General features: G+C 34.3%; 1 protein-coding gene across 2 annotated transcripts in view; it reads right to left on the bottom strand.

The window, feature by feature from the left end:
* Unc13c (unc-13 homolog C) overlaps positions 1 to 22,398 on the bottom strand; it is a 544,151-nt gene that overhangs the window by 252,422 nt on the left and 269,331 nt on the right. For both annotated transcript variants that reach the window (XM_026391056.2, XM_077799599.1), the window contains 4 exons: positions 22,044 to 22,200; positions 10,800 to 10,868; positions 9,025 to 9,114; positions 2,003 to 2,131 (listed from right to left, as the gene is read on the bottom strand). In XM_026391056.2, the coding sequence (XP_026246841.1) occupies positions 2,003 to 2,131; positions 9,025 to 9,114; positions 10,800 to 10,868; positions 22,044 to 22,200 (445 nt within the window). The remainder of the gene's footprint in view (positions 1 to 2,002; positions 2,132 to 9,024; positions 9,115 to 10,799; positions 10,869 to 22,043; positions 22,201 to 22,398) is intronic.

Here is a 22,398-nt window from a genome sequence, read left to right as displayed (position 1 = left end):
CAAAGATTCTTTGACCAAATTTTATCTAGACTTTATGAGCTTTCTTTCAACTTTGGGGCTTCCATGTAGTTTCTTCATTATCAAATTTTAGCAATAATTCTGCTAAATCTGGTTAGCCAGAATACCCTATTCTCGAATATTTTGATTACCCTCTAATATCTGATCAAATTTCCTTTCTCTATGCCCCCATAGGTGATATCTGATCACCATAGTCTGTCTTCACCAAAAATTGTCAGATCCCTTTACATTTTAGTTATTTCTATCCAGCAATCCAAGATTTCTCCAAAAACCTCCTGCCTCAGTTCCTGTTTGAATTTAGATATAATAAGGACAGTGACATTAAAAATGTAGAATAATTGAAAAAGCTTCCATGCACAGTGATGCATGCCTGTAATCCCAGAGATTCAGGATGCTGAGGGAGGAAGATCACAGTTCAAGGCCAGCCTCAGCAATTTGGCAAGATTCCTAGCAATTCAGTGAGACTCTGGCTGGGGATGTAGCTCAGTGGTAAAACCTCCCTAGGTTCAACGCTTAGTACACCCGGCAAATAATAATAATAATAATAATAGATAACATATAGTGAAGGGAAAAGAGAGAGAGAGAGAGAGAGAGAGAGAGAGAGAGAAAGGTAAGCCATTAGGATGCAAGCCACAGGGCAAGTAAAAGTGAGAGCCACTCTAATTTGTAGGAATCAAAGACAATCAAGTTTCTAGACTACAGAAAAATTTTTCACAGTTGGTAATAAATTCTGAACAAGTATGTGGTTATATATTGCTTTGTTTATTTAAAGCCAGACCCCAGCTTTAATGGTTTTCTCTTATTAGGCAAAGTAATCAGTGATCCCAGAATGTTGCAATACTATATGAAATCTAACTTGAAATTCAGTTTGGAGGAGTCCCTCTTGCTTTCATCTACCCTTTGCTTTCTAGAAGTTGTCTTACTTAAGTAACCAGAAAATTTCACGGGTAATCACAAGGTTTTCAACACATTGACAAACAACTGTGTTCTTCAGAAAAGAAAGAAGGCATTAAACAAATTATGAAAAGCCAACCACAAATGCCAGTTTTATAGAAATAATACCAATATATTTTTAAAATTCCAGTGGAAATAAAAACCTCATAGAGGGAGAAATAATACATGAAATCCACATAACATACAAAGAAGTACTCAGAATATATTTTAGAATTTTCTACAAGTTAATGGGTGAAAGACAAGTAAGTCAAAAGAAAAAAAAGCAAAATATTAGCAGGCAATTCACAGAAAGTAAAATTCAAGTTCACTGAGCATGTATGAAAGGATGTTCAAACTTATGAGTATTACAACTATATTCATCTCTGAAAAATGAAGGCACAGATAGAATTTCAAAGAGGTACAAGTGAAATACTACTTTTCATCTAATGTTCAGTGTCTTTAAGCAATTAAGAGAATAGAAAACATTACTAAGTGTTCACATTTGGTAATGTAGATGAAAATTACATGTCATGTTCACATTTGGTAATAGTAATTACATGTGTGCTTGATTTACCTTTTACTTTCTTTTGTATTTTTGAAATGTTTCTTAATAAGAAATTAACATGAAAGTTATTTTACTATCTTGTTCTATAAAACTTTTTCTACCTATCACTTTTATGAGATCAAATGATAAAGGAGGCAGTATAAGTTAGGGTAAGAAAATAGGAACAGTATTTGGCAACCTAATATCCCAAATCTACCATTTACCCACAATATGACCTTGATAAATTCATTGGATTCTTCTAAAACTGCTTCCTTACCTGAAAAATCTGAACAATATCATCTTCCTTCACTACATAGTTATTGTGAGGAGTAAATTAGTTCATGTTTATAAAATGATGTATGTGAAGAAATAGTAAGGAAATTTTTAACCCTTCAGTTAATGTAAAATTAGATGAGCATACTTTCCCATCTACTATCAATCTAAATTTATTGAAACAGACATTAGAAACAGAAAAGTGGAGAAATTAAAGACACACATTTTTCTTACCGGATCTATTAGCTGGGAATAGAGTTCATGGCAATTGTCGAAAATATATTTGTATGTAGAATCCAGGCATGCCCTGACACAGTCCTTCACTACTGTGCTGGCCTTTGGGGGGCTCTGAAGCTCCAGAACCTAAAGATAAAGTTATTTTTCTTAAAAAAGTAGAATATCATAATCCAATAAAACAACTTAAACAACACTCAACAAATGTTTTTATTGATTTGTCTATGTTCAAGAAAATATAGTCTTAGAAATGTTTTAAATGTATAAATATTCATTTTTACTTTCTGATGATAAAAACTCATTGCAAATCTTCCTTGTTATAAACATTCAAATAGTAATACTAAATGTAACCAGTAGCAACATCATTCATTTAATTATTTAAAAAATATTTGCCACTTATATGACAGGCAATAGTGATACTAAAATGAACAAAAGAAACAAAAATCCCTTTGTCACTGACTTAGACTCCAATGGATAATACATAAAATAAGTGAGCAAAATAAATTATATGATAATGCAAACCAAAAATAAAGTAATGGATATGGGATAGGATATGTTTCCATGAAACAGAATAAACATAGGGGATAGTGATACGAGAGGAAATGAGAGGAATAAAAAGATGGTAATAGTAATGGGAAAAATCACATATAGACCATTGCATAAACCTGGCTTTGATTAAGGTGAGAAAGAATTGAACACTTAGAATATAAGAGCAAAGTGAACTAACCTAATTATCTTTTTGAAATTTCCTAATTTTATCACCACTTGATTAGTCTTATAAAAGATGCTTAAGGGATTGCTTCATTTAGAAGGGAAGAAAGATAACTACCATCATCAAAACACAAATATAACTCCCTAGATCAAATACAGAAAAGAGAAAGAAAATAATCGGCCAGGTGCATTGGCACACACCTGTAATACCAGTAGCATGGGAGCCTGAGGCAAGCGAATCACAAGTTCAAAGCCAGCCTCAGCAACAGTGAGGCACTAAGCAACTCAGTGAGACCCTGTTTCTAAATAAAATACAAAATAGGGCTGGGGGTGTGGCTCAGTGTTTGAGTGCCCCTGTGTTCAATCCCTGGTAGCAAAATGAATGAATGAATGAATGAATGAATCAGAAATTATCAAAGCAAAAAGTCAACTAAACATCAGGAAAACAATAGAGAAAGAAAAAAATGAAAGCTAGTCAAAATAATTAGAAGAAAATTAATAAAAAGACTAGAGTAAATATTTACATATCAATAAAAACACCAAATAGAAAGGGATTAACTCCCTCAATTAAAAGACTGTATTAATGGATTGACAAAACAAACACACACAAAGACCCAAGATGTGCTTCCTACAGGAAACTTACTTCACCAGAAAAGATACACAGACTAAAAGTGAAGGGATAGAAAAGAATATCCCACATAAGTGGAAACCCCAAACAGGCAGAACTAGCTATTCTTACATCAGATAAAATGGGCATTGTGTCTAAAACTAGTAAAAGAGACAAAGAAGGCTACTATATAATTATCCAGAGACCAGTTCAACAAGAAGATATAATAATTGCAAATTCTCATATACTTGATGTTGTAGCACCCAATTTTATAAAATAAATATTATTAGATCTAAAGGGAGAGATTTCTTTAATATAATAATAAAGGGGGACTTTAACACCTAACTTTCATCAGTGGATAGATTCAGAGAGAAAATCAACACAAAATCATCAGAATTGAGCTACCACAATAGATCAAATGGAACTAACAGACATTTATAGAACATTTCATCTAATAGTTACAGAATATACACTCTTCTCATCACTACATGTATCATTTTCTATAAGACAAATACAAAGCAATAAGACAACTCTTAATAAGTGTTTTAAAATCAAAATTTTTTATACACATTCTCTGATCACAAGGGAATTAACTAGAATTCAATGAACAAGAAATTTTACGAATTGTACAAATACAATGTTTCACAGCGCACAATGAAAGACACAATGAGTCACCAAAGAAATTAGAAGGGAAATTAAAAATGTTTTAAACAAATGAAAATTTATACATAACGTTACAAAGATTTATGGAATACAGCAAAAATTGCTAACGGAGAAATTTTCAGCAGTAAACACATACATCAAATACAAAACAGAAAGATGTTAAACAAACAACCTAGCAATGGATCTCAAGAGGATAGCAAATAAAAACAAGTCAAACTCCAAATTAATAGAAGGAAAGAAAGTACAAAGATCTGAGCAGAAGTAAACAAAATACTCTAGAAGACACAGATCAATGAAAGAGTTGTTTTTCCAAAAAAGATAAACAAAATGAACAAACTTTACCTAGGTTAATGAAGAAGGAAAAGAAAAACAATAAAATAAAACTAGAGATGAAAAAAGGACATTCCATATACCACAGTAATACAAAGAGCCATTAGGGGGTACTATGAACATGTATAAGCCAACACTTGAAAACTTAGAAGAAATGAATAAATTTCAAGACACATATAACCTATCAAAATGAAAACACAAAAACACAGAAAAACTGAATGGACTACTGACTAGTAATGAGACTGAGTTAGTTGTAGAAAGTCTCTCAACAAAGAAAAGCCTAGAACCAGATGGTTTCACTGCTAAGTCCTACAAAACTTTTTAAAAAGAACTAACACCAAAGCTTCTCAAAGTTTTCCAAAAAATTAAAAGGAAGGGAATTCTTCAAAACTTCATCTACATGGTCAGCATTATTCTGTACTAAACCCAAAGAAAAAAAACTACAGACCCACCTCCCAAGGAGCATAAATGCAAAAATTCTCAACAAAATAACAGCACACAGAATCCAACAACACATCAGAAAGGTCATTCACCACGATCAAGTGGGATTTGTCCTAGGGATGCAAGGCTGATTAAACAAATACAAATCAGTAAATATATTACATTACACCAACAGAATGAAGGATACAAATTTATGATCATCTCAACAGATGCTAAAAAGTATTGAATAAATTTCTGAATTCCTTCATGGATGAAACTCTGAACACATTAGATATAAAAGGAAGATACTTATTTATGATAAAAGCTATGCATGAGAAGTATACACTCTGATATTGAGTGGGGAAAAGATGAATGAGTTTTCTCTAAGATATGGAAGAAGATGAGGAGGTCAAATCTATCTGCATATGACTAAAAATTTGAGCCAGAGCAATTAGGGAATAAAAATGAAAAAAAAAGCTTATAAATATGAAGGGAGGAAGTCACAATGTTCTTTTTGCAGATGTCTAAATACAAAAAACCTAAAGATTCAACAAAAAGACAATTGGTACTGATAAGTTAATTCAATAAAGTAGCAGGACCAAAATAATCACAAAAAGATCAGTAGACTTTTTTAAAATCAATAATGAAATTGCTGAGAAAAAAATTATAAAAGCAATCCATTCACAAAAATATAAAATACGTAGTAATAAATTTAGCCAAGAAAGTAAAAGAACTCTACAGCTACAATGACAAAACACAGATAAAATAAATTTAAGACACAAAAAAATATGCGAAGCCTTCCTGTTTTTATAAATTGGAAGAAATAATATTATTAAAATTTTCATATCATCCAATGCAATTTCTAGATTTGATGCAGTCCTCCTAAAATATCAAGAAGTCTTCATAGAACAAGAAAATAAACTCCAAAATTCATATGGATGCACAACCCCACCACCACCACCAAAGTCACACCCTCTTTAAGCAAAAAGAACAGAGCTGGAGACATCACAATACCTGGATCTCAAGATATATGACAGAGATAAAGCAACCAAGACAGCATAGTATTAACATGAAAATAGATACACATACCAATGGAAAAGAATAGAGGTAACAGAAATAAATCCACACACTCACAACCAACTCACCCTTATCAAGGGCACGAAAAACATTCACTAGAGAAAGGACAGCCTCTTCAAAAAGTGGTGCTGGGAAAACTGAATACCACAGACAGAAAAATGAAACCTGTGAAGCAGGTGATTCTAATCTTATGGTACTTGGCAAATGAGAGAGAACAAACATGTAGAGACCAGAAGAATCAGCAATTGAAATACAAGTGAAGTCAAACAAGATGGGTGTCTTGAAAATCTAGAGAGAAGAGGATGTCTTGGAAAAAAAAGTGGACAAAATGTGGCAAATTGCTGAACATTGTAAGCTGAGAATTCATAACTGACCACTAGAGTTAGTAAAGTGTTGGCCTTTGGTGACTTTCTAAAAAATTTTTGATAAAGAGATAGGATAAAAGTCTTATTATATTGAGTTTAAAAACATGAGGCTGGATTTGAAATTTTAATATTGTTAAAAATATCAGCCCAGGGCTGGGGTTGTGGCTCAGTGGCAGAGTGCTTGCTTAGCATTAATAATATGTGTGAGACACTGGGTTCTATCCCAGCATTGTATAAAACAAAATAAACAAAATAAAGGTATTGTGCCCATCTACAACTAAAAATAGTTTTAAAAATATCAAACTTCTTTAGATTGATCTGTAAATTTAATGCAATAACAGAAAAAATCTCAGCAAAAACTAAAATCACCTAAACGATTTTGAAAGTGAAGAAAAAAGTGAAGGATCCAAACTTTATGATTTTAAGATTTGCTATAAAGCTACAGAAATCAAGACAGTATGGTGGTGGTAGAACTCGGAGTCTGATCTATTCTGAACAATATAAAGTTCAGAAAAAGACTCAAAAACACATGGTCATTTTTAAAAATTTTATGATAGTACAAAAGTAATTTAATGGAGAGTAGAAAATTATTTCAATAAATGACATTGGAGCTATTAAAATATACATATCCAAAATTTTATCCTCACATTTTATGTTAATTTATTTTTTTCTAAAATAAAAATTTTAGAAGCAGCATAGGAAAAACTCTCTGATTTTGATTTCTCCAAGAAATGATGCTCAACATTATTCATTTTAAAGAGAAATTTAGGGCTATAATACAATGTAATTTTACTCATAAGAAAAAATAGGTGATCAATAGATAAATGATTTAAGAAAGTACTAAAAGCTTCTCTAGAAGATGGAGAACAGATGGAACTATCATACTTTTTGACTGGGGATTTTACCCAAGAAAAGTGAAAACTTATGTTTACACCATAAACTTGAACATGAATATTTATGACAGTTCTTTTTAATAACCCCAAACTGGAAACAACCCAAATGTCTATCAATTAGTGACTATACAAACAGTGCATACATAATAAAGCAGGGCATACATAACAAAGAATTACCACTCACAAACAAGAAAGAGTGAACTGTTGATACACTCAACAATGTGGATGGATCTCCAATATGTTATGCTACCTAGTGTGTATGATGTTCTGGAAACAGCAAATCTAGTCAGAGAACATCACTGGTTGACAGGTAGTAGAAAGTGTTGACTATAAAGAGGCAGCACAAAAGAATTTTATAGGCTCATGGAACTGTTCTGTATCTTATCATGATAGGTATACAACTATGCATTTGTCATATTAATGTAATCATACAACAAAAAGTTAGTTTATTAGCTATAATGAGGGAAAATATGAAGGGATGAGAGCAATTTTTTACAAGATAATGCAGGGAAAGAAAATGTGTAAATTACTATTTTGAGAAGTTTTGCTATCAAAGGAAAACAGGAACTGTGGTAGTAGCTATAGAAGAAAGTGAAGTCAAGCAGTATTTTGAAGACGGAGAAATTACAGCATGTTTGGTAATGGAAATATTCAGTAGAGAAGAGAAAATTTATAATTCAGGAGATTCAGAAGGATTGCTGCACCAATGCTGCTAATACATAGAGGAGATGAAAACAATTCCAAAGGTGGAAGAGACAGCCATTTCTCAGATAATGGATGGATGATCGATGGTAATAAAAAGGAAGGATGAATATATGGAAACAGGAAGTAGCAAGATGGAATAGGTGGTGGGCTTATGTGCTAGGAACTTGAGGATGCTCCCTTCTTTTTGTTCCTCTCTTTTTCAGTGATGTAAGAAACAATCATCAGCTGCTGGTGAGGGTGTGGGAGGAAAACTGGCAGGTTTAGGACACGATGTATTCTAACACTGAAAGGCTTGTGACCAAAGCACTGTGGATGCACAGCACTGTGTTGGTACTCTTCAACCCTCACTCCCATTTCCTCACCCCTCAATTCAGTGGCAGGTATTGCGTGTCAATCTGAGTCAACTTTCCCACTGACCCTTAACTGGCTCTCAATATCATCCTCTACACACTGCTCCAACAGCTACTGCCAGTGGATCAGAATGGACATCAGTCACTCAATATAGCCTGATTGTAAGTCAAATGATTTTAATTGAACTTAAAAGAATATAAATGACCACTATTACAGTATGATTTTGTTTTCTGTCTCTTCCAAAATGCCATTTTTAGTGCTTTAAGTGGAAAAAACATCATGGACAACTTCCATCCAGGAGGCTTCTGAATAACCATCACAATGCTGTCTCTCAGAGTAAAAATGTTTAGCCCACAGCCTAGCAAACTATTTTTGGAAAGCCTAAGTCAAATTGCTGGGCAAAATTATGATTGCAATATCTTGCTAGTAAAGCAGAGGAGATATGTCTGAAAAGAAATGCCTGGATAGTTTGATGGATTAGGTGATCAAATATATTCCAACATAAACATTGCCACAGCTAAAAACAGAAGTTGCCACATTGGGGTAAACAAGAGTCAGTTACTCTCTTGCAGTAAAAAGTCAGAAAAACATTTGAGTTAAAATTAAAACAAATGAACTCCATTTCCATTTAATAATCTTTGGAGTTTTTTCTTAAGTGCCATGTCCACTTACTAGAGAGCTTTGTTTAAAATAAGTATAACTTAAGACTAAATTTGAACCAAATGGATCAGTATATGTTGTGTCTAGAATAATCCCTTCTTAAATTACACCTCACACTGGAAGATTCATTTAGCTCAGACTTAATTGCTGATGTTGAACAGTACTAATCAAGAGAATTTACCAGGGAATATATGTGTTCTTATGTCACACCAAGACATTGACAGAAATAAAATGAGATACCTTCATCCTAAAAAAGGTGATGCTTGTCAGCAGGTCAACAGTTGATTTCAGGTCTTGTAGTCTTTCACTATTGCTGGCAGGAAAGTTTTCCTGGAGAAATAGGAAACAGAAAAGAGTAAAGTTGCCAGCATTAAGCCTCCATTGGGAAAATAAACTAAAACTAGCTTACTGTGAAAGAAAATGGGAAGTAAATTGCATAAAAATTTGAAAAGATCCCTGAAGTATTCTCAAAATATTTTTATCATACAATGTTGTGGAAAATGGAAGATGTGGAAATAATTTATTCTTCATATTAGAAAGCCATATCCTTTTATTTATACTCACAATTCAATCAAAAAGTACAAAACAATATCCTTATGGCAATGTTATTATGTCAATCCTTGCTCATAAAATTATTATGCTACTAAAAGAAGGGAGATTGGTATATATTTGAAAATCTTCTCATTATTTTCTAAATATAGGTACATTTTTGCAAAAATACTTTGAGCGCTGTACATCTAATATATTTTTATCACAAAGAAACTTTTAAAAGTTTAAGGAATAAGACTGCACTCTATTGTCTCTCCTTTTAAAAAAAAACCTAAGTATCATTTAAAAAAGTTAAAATAAAGTTTTAATGAAGTTTGGTGAGAAGTATCATTAAAAACACAGATGTTCAGAATTTTGAAGTAAAAGAGATATACATGCATGAAAATGTTTAGAGAAAGAGTTTATTTAAACATTGAGAAAATTTTCATCTTGCTCTCAGACTGGTTTTCTAAAGAGCCACAGGAAAACCTCAACTAACTTCCAGATTTTACTCATGAACTTAAGTACAGCTGGCGTGCGTAAAGGATGGTTGAATGGGGGTACTCCTAAGGCCCTTCTTGCCCCCAAATATATTTTTTCATGGCTGTCATGGTAATTCTTTTCACATCATTTCATCCCAAGTTCCAACATGAACTATGAGCTTGATAGAATTTGGTTTGTATAATTTCTAGAAATATACAATTAAGAATACTGTCAGTAAGAGATTAATTAAAAATGGATGCAGAAGAGAAGCATATGTGTAAATATGAAAAGAAGATTTAGGATAAATTGTTAGAGAAGGCAAGATGGTAAAGCATTTGCCTAGCATATACAAAGTCTTGATAATGATCCCTAGCCGTACTCACAAACAAAAAGAATATATGAGGTACAAGAACATCTATAGTTATGACTATATTTTTGAAACTGAAATTTGTAACTCGACTTTGTAAGGCATTTTAAAACTAAAATTGTGTGTGTGTGTGTGTGTGTGTGTGTGTGTGTGTTTATATGCATGTGTGTATCCATTTCACCTAGAAGTAGAATAATAGAATTGTTGACAATGAACTCTGGACAGTGTTGAACAAGTACACTGATCCAGGAAGACAGAATTGAGCAGTAAATTCCAACAGATATCTCAGACTTTGGGGCAATATCAAGCAAACTATCTCAGTAACAAGGAGTGAATTTTCAAATATGAGGACTGGGCCATACTCATAAGTTAGCATATCTGATATTTATTTTGAAAATTATACAATGAAAGCTGAACATACATACAGAGTATTATGACTGCTGTAGGTTTAAGTGGGGCAAAGCATCTAAAGCACCTTTCCAAATAAAGAAAATCTGTAGGTTACTTCTAGTGTAATGACACCTGAAATCAAAATGTTTCACTTTTCTTTTACACAATGGATAAATTTACAATATGGCAAGAATTCATTTGGAACAAACACCACTGTTTACCTTTAGGGAAATAATTTTGTACATACCCTATATTTTGACAGGTCAATCCTTAAAGAGTTATGCAACTGGTCCAGTAGTTTTATGAATTTTTCCCTCTGTGCCAAGAAAACACAAAATAGTAGAATGGAAATAAATGGTCACTCTAAAAGTTCTTGCAATAATTCTATGTAAGGTATTTTTCCCTTTTGGTAGAAAGGAAGGATCAAAGACTTGTCCAAGACCTTCAGAGCTAGTATGCAGCATTGCAGTGATTTGAACAAAAGTCTCTTTCACATCAAATCCATGTTCTTCCCTAAAAATCACACTGCCTTCTCTAATGAATGAAAGAAAACAGAAAGTAAATGTTCTAACAAAAGCATCTAGAGAGCTGTGTTCCATACAAAGAGCTCATACAAATGAATTGCAGCTATATTTCTCTATATGTAATGACTCACAGCAATATAATGTGTCAGCAAGAGAAAACACAATCCACCCCCATTCTACTCCAGTATACCATCTCAGCCCTCCAGAAAACGAATTAGATTTCCAAACTTCTCCTGCTTATGAAACGGGGAACAGCTGTTGTTTTGTGTTAAAAACAGTTTCAAAAACCATTTTCTTTTTGGAAGCAAATACAGACTTAATCTGAAAGATCAATTACTTTTAAAGGATGTTTATGATTTAGTGCTAAAAGTAGTATAAAAATTAAGCCTGCAAGATTGCTGCTGCCAACTTTCAATACAGTATCATTGTTGTACTGTCCTCTTGCTATAAGTACTTGAAGACTGAGAATAAAGAGTATAAGATTGAAATTGTGTGAATTACAGACAAACAGGGAAAAACATTAAAGTCAAACAGATACCCTATAGGTTGACCCTCCAGTATTCTAGTTTTTTAATTGAAACTAAAAATCCATGGGTGGGGGATTGAGAGAAAAGTTCTCTGCACACATTAATACTCTGTAGACACCAAATTTCATTTTGTAAGATATGAAGAAAAATGGGATATTTTCCAAGTAGGTTTACACAGAAGGTGGGTTAATAGGATATAGAACTCTTATTCCTTGATGTTACTGACATTAATGGAGTGGACTATTAACAGGAGGTGATGAATTATTCCTTAATTGAAACTTCATTTTTCTAAAGTTAAGTGCCTTTATGAGATTCACACATCTCTGAACAAAATTGGAACATGCCTCTGTGCTAATAACCATAGAGAACATAAAGAAGCTGGAGGGATAAACTTTGCCTTTCAGAGTTTACAATCTCCCTAGGAAGGTTAAAACTCTCTCACCCAACAAGGTACCAGAAATATATGGATGTGTTAAATGTCTGGAATTTTTCTTTTCCACTCTCCACCATACCTTGCCAGGGGAGTGGGCAACTTATGTTACCCTTTGTTAACTCCCCAGCTTCCATCCATGTGGGCAAGTGGCTCTCCATCAAAATGAAAAAAAAAAAAAAAAAAAAAAGAGCCACAACAATAATCTGTTAGGACTAAGTAAAGTTAATCATTCAGATGACTATAAAAGTCAGTCTGATTCATGTCATGTCTTGGATGCTTTACCTGACCTCTGTGATTGGCACAAATCATCCAGACAGCTGAGTAACTCTGATCAACCATGCCATGACCCAAATCACTGACCCTGTTATGCCCACTGGGGCCAACTGCTCTGGCTGGATGCCCAGTATCCACTCTTCCATGGTTCCTTATAATAGAGCCTCATGTGCCTAGTTAGAAATGCTTACCTTCCCAGATCTTTGTTCTTCCAGGCATGGCCACGAAGCCATGTTTTTGGGCAATGAGATATATATAATATATATATCTTATAAAACAGGAAGGACTCAATTCTGATTTTAAAAGATCCTGAAAGAATTCTTGGCAGATACTTTGTTTTATTAGTGTTTGCTATGGAATTACTTGTTTAATAGAGCTTTCAGGCTTTTTTCCTTTTGCCCTTTGTGAATCTTCCTTTTTCTCACCTTCAATTCAAACAGAGGGCAGAGTCTATTATGCCTAAAATGTGAAAAGCTAAACAAATGGTAAGAATGGTGAGGCTTTAAGCTACAAGGACCTCCCACCCTGCCCTAGTCCCTTTTACCCACCCTTATTAAAAATTACAGTCCTGAGCAGCTGTACTAGTCCTGAATTCCTTACCTCTGGACTTCAGTTATATTGGAGGGGTGGGGGAGTGGAGTATTTAGCTACGTTCATTTGCTTTTCTGTTTTATGCAGATGAACAAAATTCTGACTGATACAGATCTCTCATTTTGTCTCCCCACCTAGGTCTTCAGGGCCCAGCTGGAAAATTTACATTCAAGGAAAACTGAAAGCTGTGGAGAAGACTGCTGGGCTTGTTGTCAAAGAATTCCAAACAATATCAGATGATATGAAATTAAAAGTGTGGTGCTGATGGAATTTTCAAAGAGATTCTTTAACAGCAGGGACAGCTTGAGATGTAATTTTATTTACCATATTTCTATTTAACTAGAGTGAGATTGCCTTTGCAGGAACAGAGGAGGCCTACTGTCTGCATGGCATGATTTGAGGAGTAAAGAAGACTGAGTGATTAAAACATGTTTCCCCTGGGGGACATGTCACCATATTGGAAACTGTCACATTATTCAGTTCTTTGTATTAGGTAGAGGCCACATATGTCTAGTAGGAGGCAAATCAATTATAATACTAAATATTATCAGTTATCAAAAATGTATGTTTTATTTGCTGATCAGACTAAGTAGGCCAGGGGTCAGCAAACTGTCTACAAAAGGCTAGAAAGAAAATGTTTTTTTTTTTACTTTGGGGACTGTCATAATTATGTTCCTGAAAGCTCGGTCCTTGTACTGGATGCCAATTCATGCCAATTCAATCATGAGGGCACAGTTTTGAGAAAAAGCAAAATGAAGGTTTATTGCTTTGCTAGCAAAGGAGAAACACAGGGAACTCCAGTCCCAGAGGCTGTGGTTCTGTCAGTAAGGAAAACAGAGGGCTTTTAAAGAAGCTATTCAAAGGCCTCATTCCAGGTGTGCCATGGCAGGGGCTCCCAGGTGCACTCTGAGGGAGTGTTGAAATTCACTCATGCAAGAGAGATAGTGACTTCCTAGATCTTCTAGAGACATCTCCTTCCTGTGTAGAGCAGATAATGCAAGGTAATCTTGTTCTCAGCCCCCAGATTAGAGAACAGGGGGAAGAGAGAGAAGAAGAAAAAAAATGTCCCTTTTAAAGTAAGCAGTAAGGGCTATATTCAAAAGGTAACATGGACCCCTGTTAAAATCACTCAGCCCCGATACTGCAAGATAAGCTGCTATAGAAAATACATAAATAATTGGGTATGATACTTTATTCATGACACTAAAATGGAAATTTTATATAATGTTCACATGTCACCAAATAATAATAATCTTTTAATTTTTTTCAATATTTAAAGATGTAAAAACCATTCTTATTTAATGGGCCACACAAAGCCCCCCAGATTGGGCTCAAGGATAGAGGGAGGATTTTTACCTGAGGAAAGACAGTTGCTACTGGACAAAATGCTCAGGAAATTTTCCCCAGGATCCTGGGAACTGTAGAAAGAAAAGCTCTAGAAAGGAAGAGGTATGAAAACCTCTGCACTACAACAACTTCTCCCTTCACCCTCTTTCTCTCTTTCTCCAACAACAGGGGTTAACTGAGGCAGAAATCAATGATGCTCAAGCTCTGAGCCCTCACCTGCTTCAGTGTCCCTGGGAAAATCCCTACCCATTTTATTCATCAGATCTTAGGTTTTTGTGAAATTTTTAGGAATAAGTTAAACAGTATTCTTTGATTAGCAAATTTTAACATTTTTTTCCAGATCACACCAAAAATAAACTCATCACAAAGAGACATATTTCAAATAGAAGTCATTCATGGGCTATTTTAATAAATTTTGATAATTCAATTAATGTTGAGCATATGAACATAGTGGAAATTGCATTTCTTGCTGAGTTGAGATTAACACTGATATCAACAGATACTTCAAAATGATTAAATGGCACTACAAGGATGTTTGAAATTTCAAACTAATTAGTAAATTTCATCAATTCAGTGTGTTTAGAGTTCCTTCACAGGAAAACCTGAAATCACTAATTTGTTACCATTCACTTACTTAAGGTTCCCCTCAGCTTGGCTAGACTTTGCATAGGCTTCTTCTTAAATCTAGGCCCTGACCAACTTCTTCTTAGAGAATTTTCTTTAGAAAACTTGTAAGTATATGTTCCTTCTTTGTCCCTTTGATATGTAAACCTTTTTAAAAAGCCTCTTATAAACTTTTTAATCCATGAATATCTTTCTGAAAGAATAGCAGCCATCTCTTTGAAATGTAATCATCAAGGAGTGAGCACTCCTATCTCCTTGTCTCCTTGGGAGGGTATGAGCCTAACTTTGATGCATGTGCATTAGCAAACACAAAGGCTCATCATGAAAAATCTATCAAGCCTCTCGCCTCAGAGCCTGAATAATATCCCCTCTAACTTTTCCCATTCCTTAAAACCCTCTCACCTTTCTTTCAGTGGAGTTGATATAGACTGAGGTCTGGTCTCTCAATTCTATTGCAACTTCCTTGAATAAAGTCATCCTTACCTGTGTAACTTTTTTGTGGGCTGTTTTTCTTTAACATCAGGTATAAAAAAATATAATAATGCTTTCCCAAATTTGAGAAAAGGCATTGAATTGCCTATGCCATTATTAATGTATGGTGAAGCTAAAACAAAATTTTCTAAGCTATCAATCAACTCTGCTAAATAAAATACTGAATTATATTTCTTTTCTTTCTGTACAAGTTCTTAGAAATTTTGTAATATGTAAAAATGATAAAGAAAAATCAATACCGCTAAACTATAGAAAAAATTTAAAAAGATGTATATCTGGAAGTTAATGAAAATATTATGTTGTATTCTTACATCTTGTAATTTCTTATGGTGTTTGCCCTAAATACTAATTTTAACCAAAATTTCCAATGGAAAGTTTGCATTCTTCTTAAAGAGCATCCTCTCAAAATGTAGAAGGTTCAGGTAACACTGCCTCTACCCACACTAATCCTTTGGAAAGTCACAAAAAAAAAACAATGTGTTCCAAAATGTTTCCCATATCCATTCTCTCTTTTGCAATACTACATTTTTCCTGTAAACTATTTTCTAGATTCAGCAGCACAATGCCATGTTAGGACTAGCACATCATCCTTCTCCCTAGCTTCCATTTAGTCCTCCTGTGTTCAATTCCAAAGACTCTTTACTCATTCCTCTTTACTGCTCTGTGTGTGGTTCCCTATGGCTAAAACACTATATGCCATTCTCTCACACTTTAGTATTAGTTTGTCCTAATTACCTTAGTTTCTGCCTACTGGATGCATGTGCATTGACAACTCTATTTAGGAAGCAAGTCTGAGATGGGGACCCACTGCCTACAGTTTGGCTTATTTTTTGCTACTAAGTCAAGTTATGGAGACTTTTGTTTTCCAGTCTTTTGTCACCAGCTTTGTGGTTTTGAAAAGTTGGTTGCATTGATAATAGAGGCAGTCTCCTGGTTCCCTACATTCCTGTTTGTGAGTGTGTCTTGAAAAAAAACTTACCCCCATAATTATTTCCTCAAATTTTAGAAAAGAGTTCATCCTGTCTTGTTCTAAAGGACAGTCTTGAAAATCTGCAAATTCTGCAAATTATTATGAAGCGACCCTCCTGCAGTCCTTCATATAACGTTTTAAACATCTAATTCTCTTTGTTAAGTTCTTTTCTACTTACTTTGGCTAGGATGCCTTCTATTACTGCAACTGAACCCTGTCTCATACATGTCCTATTTTCTCTACAGAGTGATCACTCTCAATTAGAAATTTTATATGATCATATCCCCTATATTTTAAGAATAAAGACCACTCTAGTGAGTAGTAAAGTCCTCAATAATTTCATGCCAATTCAATAACAAAGCTTCCTATTCAACTTCCATCTCTTACTCTATCTGTCCTACTCAATAGGTAGGTTGCATCCCACACATTTTGAACTTATTTTGTGTTTCTATTTCTACTGGTCTACTAAAATAAGTTCCTAAAAATATGGAAACTACATCTTTGATTTTGAAAATAGTATCCATCATTCCTCTGTCAAGCTTCCCTGAGTTCCTGGAGAGAACCAGTCATCTGTTCCTCTTTAATCTCAAAGCATTTGTGAGTAGTGTATAAACTCCTTTGAGACTTATTACATTTTGAGAGTGATTTATGATTGTTTTTACCTGTTTATGTGATTACCTTATTAGAGCATAAGCTCCAAAGAGTAAACGTTTGTCTTTCAGTATTTCTATTACCTGCCATAGTAGTGTTCATGAAGTACCACATAAATGTGCCTTGAAAGAATAAGTGGACATAGAAAGAACATGTATAATACAAATAAATATTTATTAGTAAATTGTATTTGCCTAGTACTGGCTATGTCAAAGAGAGAGTATACACTCAGGGAAAAAACAGAACTAGATAAACATTAATTTTACTATTTTTTTATTATTTATATAATAACTCACTAAAAGAATTTCCTAAGGATATCTGAAAAATTAAAATATTGATGAACCATCACCACCTCAAGGAATTTTCTCACTTTCCAACCTGTGATCTACCCAGGAGTTTCTTTCATGCTCATGAAAACATTTTCTCCAATAACATTCTTTGATCATTACTCAAAACAGTATTTATACTCAATGGTGAATGGGTGAACTGGTTCTCTGAAAGCCAAAGGCTTTGATTTTATCATTTGTCAATTTCTATGCTGTAAATATTCTCAATTTCAATGATACCTGTATTTAACAGCCAGTTTTCAACATTCCTGAAGACTGAGCAGTCAGTTCTTGTGGGCAGGAATGGTCCAGTGGTATACCATTCTTCACATTCACTTTTCAACAATTCAACTTGTTTTAAGAAATAATACTTGGACTCCAGATTTCCCCTTTGAAATGTTAACTGAAAAGCATGATGTTCCTTCCAAACATACCCCACCCCCTCATTCTTCTCCTGCTTCCACTTACCAAATCTAGACCCTATGGTGAATCGCTTTTCTCCTCACAGCACTGTCAACCTAAGAATTCCTTTACCCTTCCACTGCCTCTCTTCTGCAAAACTTCAGCCTATCCATCAGGATGCTTACAAACTTTGACAAATCCTTGCAACACATGAATTGTTGTGACAACAAATTTGTAGTGCCCAACAGCAAATGCTACCTTTACTACAAAGTCTTCTTCCATGCCTATGAAACATTCCTCTTTGTATTCCCATCAATAGCACACCAAAACTTTTACCTCCCTCCCTCACTTCAGCATCTGCAATATAGCCCTAGTTTTATAGGTGAGCTTTCCTTGTCCTTGCAGTCAACTTCAAGGAAGATTAAAAAATTTGCACTCCTCTATCAAAAGCTTACTGTTCCTTGCAAGGACCCCCATACTATTTCCTCAAAGTTTAGAAAAGAGTTCATCCTGTCTTGTTCTAAAGGACAGCCTCTGCCTCTGACCTCTTGACCACTTCCTTATTTCTCCTCTGTGATATTACCTTACCACTCATTCTCCCTCATGGTAAATGTGAACCACGCTCTATCTAGCTCCTTTCCTAGCAGTCCCCAAATATGTCCAAATCTATCTCATTAAAGAATTTAAAAAACCCAACTTTGCCAGAAAGTAGAAACAAAATCTGTTTTTATAAGACAAACATCTTCTTGTTCTTGCCCAATTTCTCATTTTTCCTTCATTTCTAATTTCCTTGGAAGAAAGAATAGTTTTATTTCTTTTCTCTCATTTACTGGCTTTTCACATTATTATAAAATTAATACAAATTCAATAAAGAAAAATTTCAAATTCAAATGTAAAAATGGTTTCAAAACAATACCAACAAAATACCAGTATTAATTCTAACTGATGGATGTATCATTGGCATTTTATACATTTCGTTTCAGTCTAATTCTGGGTATGACTTTAATGTTGGAATTAAATTGTCGAGTTTTGTAGCATTTTTTCCATTTTTTTATTATTATATATGGGTATTGTTCAATTACATAAACTCTCCTTATATTTTGGTGAATAAGTGAGTCCTCTTTCATTCACTCAGCAACCCATGAGACCAGCCTTCAGCCTTAACTGCTTTGCCAGTGACTTACTTGCTGAAGCCAATGCATTCATTTCTTTTCCCAACTTAGTTAAACTACCTAAATTGACAGTTAGCAGTGGCCTCCCCTTTTCCTCAATTCATCTCCACTGTCATAAGGTCACATTTTTGTCATCCCTCTCATCATTCTCTCTAGCCACTTTTCTCAGGAAGCTTTGCTTGCCCTTCCTCTGTACACTCAAGGTTCTGTCCTTTTTCTTTTGTTCTTGAGAATTTTCATCCACACCACAACTTAAGTAACATTTATATGCAAAAAGTCTAAATTTCTGAAAGAAACGGATTGCTTAAGGATTTGTTTGTTTCAACAATTATCTTAAGAAAGATTTTTCTACTAGTTTTTTTTTATTGGTTGTTCAAAACATTACAGAGCTCATGATATATTATCTTTCATACATTTGACTCAATTGGGTTATGAACTCCCATTTTTACCCCAAATACAAATTGCAGAATCACATCGGTTACACACTCACGTTTTTACATAATGGCATATTAGTGACTGTTGTATTCTGCTACCTTTCCTATCCCCTACTATCCCCCCTCTCCTCCCCTCCCATCTTTTCTCTCTACCTCATCTGCTGTTGTTCAATTCTCTCCCTTGTTTTCCCCCCTTTCTTCTCACAACCTCTTGTATGTAATTTTGTGTAACATTGAGGGTCTCCTACCATTTCCATATGCTTTCCCTTCTCTCTCCCTTTCTCTCCCCCCACTCGTCTCTGTTTAATGTTAATCTTTTCCTCATGCTCTTCCTCCCTGTTCTATTCTTAGTTGCTCTCTTTATATCAAAGTTTTTTTTTTTTTTCAGAAGATTTAACATGTCTGGGTTACAGCTTTGAGAAAAGTAAAGAAAGGACCACGTGGTTGTCGCTGGGCCCCAAGTCATGTATTAGATTCAGTAGTGAGGCGGAATAAAAATCTGGGTCTCCAAAGTGGAGGTGGGAATTACTATATGTAATATATTTAACTCAGCAAATAGCATTATTTTCAATATTAGAGACAAATAAAAATTTACATGCCAAATCACCAATTTATCAAGCTATAGTTTGATCAAAATGTCTTTTTATATCCCTATTCTATAAGAAGTTATTTGATTTACAAAATGAAGTTTGTTATAACTATGTTGTCACCGAAACCTGAAATATACTGAAATCAATCTGCTTTCTCTTCTGTGAGTCAGCATGGAGAAAAAGAACATGTTATCTAATTTCCCTCCAGGTAGCTTCTATGGCAGGTATTAAGCATATCACCACATCTTTTATTCTCAGAGGTAAAAAGGCTCCGTGTTCTACATGGTTGGCTCATTCCCCACAATGCACACCAGCAGAATGTCAGAAGCAAAATAATTTCATAACACAAAATGCTTTATGTTATAGGTGAAATCCCAAGACAAGGAGTTCTGTTACCAAAGATGAGGGTTTAACAGCAAAAGTGTTCTGTGATCTGGTATTTAGTCATAATACTATTTTGATGAACTGGATGCATTTTGGTCCAGGTCCTACAAGAGTCATCTGTCTAACAAAGTTAGCCTGTGGTCTGTTTATATTAGAGGTAGGGTAGGAAGGACAAAATCCTCATACTTTATTTAATTCTTTCACTTTCAAATTCGACACACTAGGTTACCAGTTTTAAATCTTTTAATTTTTATGTTAAATTTGAGAAACGTGTTAGAGCAAGAACTATTATATTCATTGAGCAGATGGAGAAATTCAGGTTTAGATGAATTGACTTGGTATATTACAATAAAATCTCAAGTTTTATGACTCCTAGCCTGAAAAGTGTTCTCTGGTATTAGTATTTCTGTTAGCTTGTTATTAAATGGCAATACTCTCTTTGATGAAAAGCACAGAACAAGAGTAAACACAGCAGCACATTTTCCTTCTGATAGGGTTTTCATCTTTCACTTTCTGTGCCTGAGTTGGTTCTATTCTGTGAAACATATTCCAAAACTTGATTTCTAACAATATTATTCAATAAAAATATATTCAGTGAACCAAACTGGAAGTGCAGTGGTATATCAACTATGATATCTTGGAAATCATTTTCCCACAATGGATCTTAGTTTCCTATATGAAAACAAAATCAGGAAGTTACTGAAAATATTATGTTGTTTTCTTACATTTTGTAATTTCTTATGGTGTTTGCCCTAAATACTAATTTTAAGAATAATGTGTCTCACAGAACTACTAACCAGCACTACTGCCTACCCAGTGGCCCTTGCCAGAAACCCTGGAATCTTAAAAGGCACATTTTTTCATTCCCTTACTGGCTACAACCCAAAGACATCAGGTGCTCTTGATGTTGCTGGTTTTATGCCCTGAAAACCTCAGAATCTGTCCTTTGTTCTCAGTCTCCACCAATTCTGTCTTAGTTTAGATTCTTAGCACCTTATTGGGATTACTCTTAGCTTACATCCTATTTCCAGACTGTCAATTTCAATTTTTATTATATTCATAAAGAATGAGTTTCAGCAATGGGTGTAACCTAGACTTCTTAGTATTCCTGCATTTCTGCTTTTCATGTGTTGTTGATGCTTTTCAATACTTCAGGCAGACCATTTTAATTAGGTACAGGTAATTCTCTTGGGTTATTTATACAGCTACTATTTTCTTACTTATCATTGCCTAGCAGTACTAATAGTATCAGTAGGAAGTACAAATGGAGCTTTCCAGGCTCCAGAGAAGGCAGCCAAACTCATACTTACCAGAGAACCGTATCTAAAGATGGCAAATCCTACATTTGCTTACATGGAAAATTACCTACAGAATTCCAGTATGTTTTTTCTTACAGAATGTATGTCTTCCTCACTGGAAAAGATCATTCCAGATATGGAGATTCAATCTAATGAAGATTCCTATTGACTGTCAAATAAAGTTACTTTACTAAAAGTGTTTCAAATGAACCTTGAGCTATAGTCCATTATCCTAGAGACATTTCCTAAGTTATCCTTTATGCAATATATTTGAAGAATATTTTGAGTCCACAGTCCCTTTAAAATGTAACTCACATAGGTTACTTAGAATTTTAAAGTTTAAAGATATTACACTGGACTGGAGATGCAGCTAAGTGGGAGAGTACTTGCCTATCATGTATGAGGTCCTGGGATTGAGCCCCAGCACTTGAGAAAAAAAGAAATAATACTTACACCAAAGTTGGTAGCAGCAAATCGATCTGAGGCGGAAACCTGTACATTTGTTGAAACCGTTGTGTGAGCATAGAAAGCATTTATATTAGCCAACAAGGTGCTCATGACAGCAGGAACACCAGGGCACATGTATTTAGAAGACAGACAGGAAAAGTGCCTGCAAGATGAAAAAATATAAAGTGCTTTTAAAACACACTAATTCACATAACAGCATCTCTTCTATTGTCAGCAATTAAAATCATTCCTCAACTGTATCTATAAAAAGAAACTCCTACCATGTCTAATTGAAGGAGAAAACAATTTCAAACTTTTTAAAATTTCTCATTCAAAAATATGAAGTTGCTTAATCAGAATG

Source organism: Urocitellus parryii, chromosome 6 (genome assembly GCF_045843805.1).
Source record: "Urocitellus parryii isolate mUroPar1 chromosome 6, mUroPar1.hap1, whole genome shotgun sequence".
In the NCBI taxonomy this organism is placed as follows: domain Eukaryota; kingdom Metazoa; phylum Chordata; class Mammalia; order Rodentia; family Sciuridae; genus Urocitellus; species Urocitellus parryii.
Note: the sequence above shows the minus strand (reverse complement) of the source record. Positions and strands in the feature narration are given on the sequence as shown.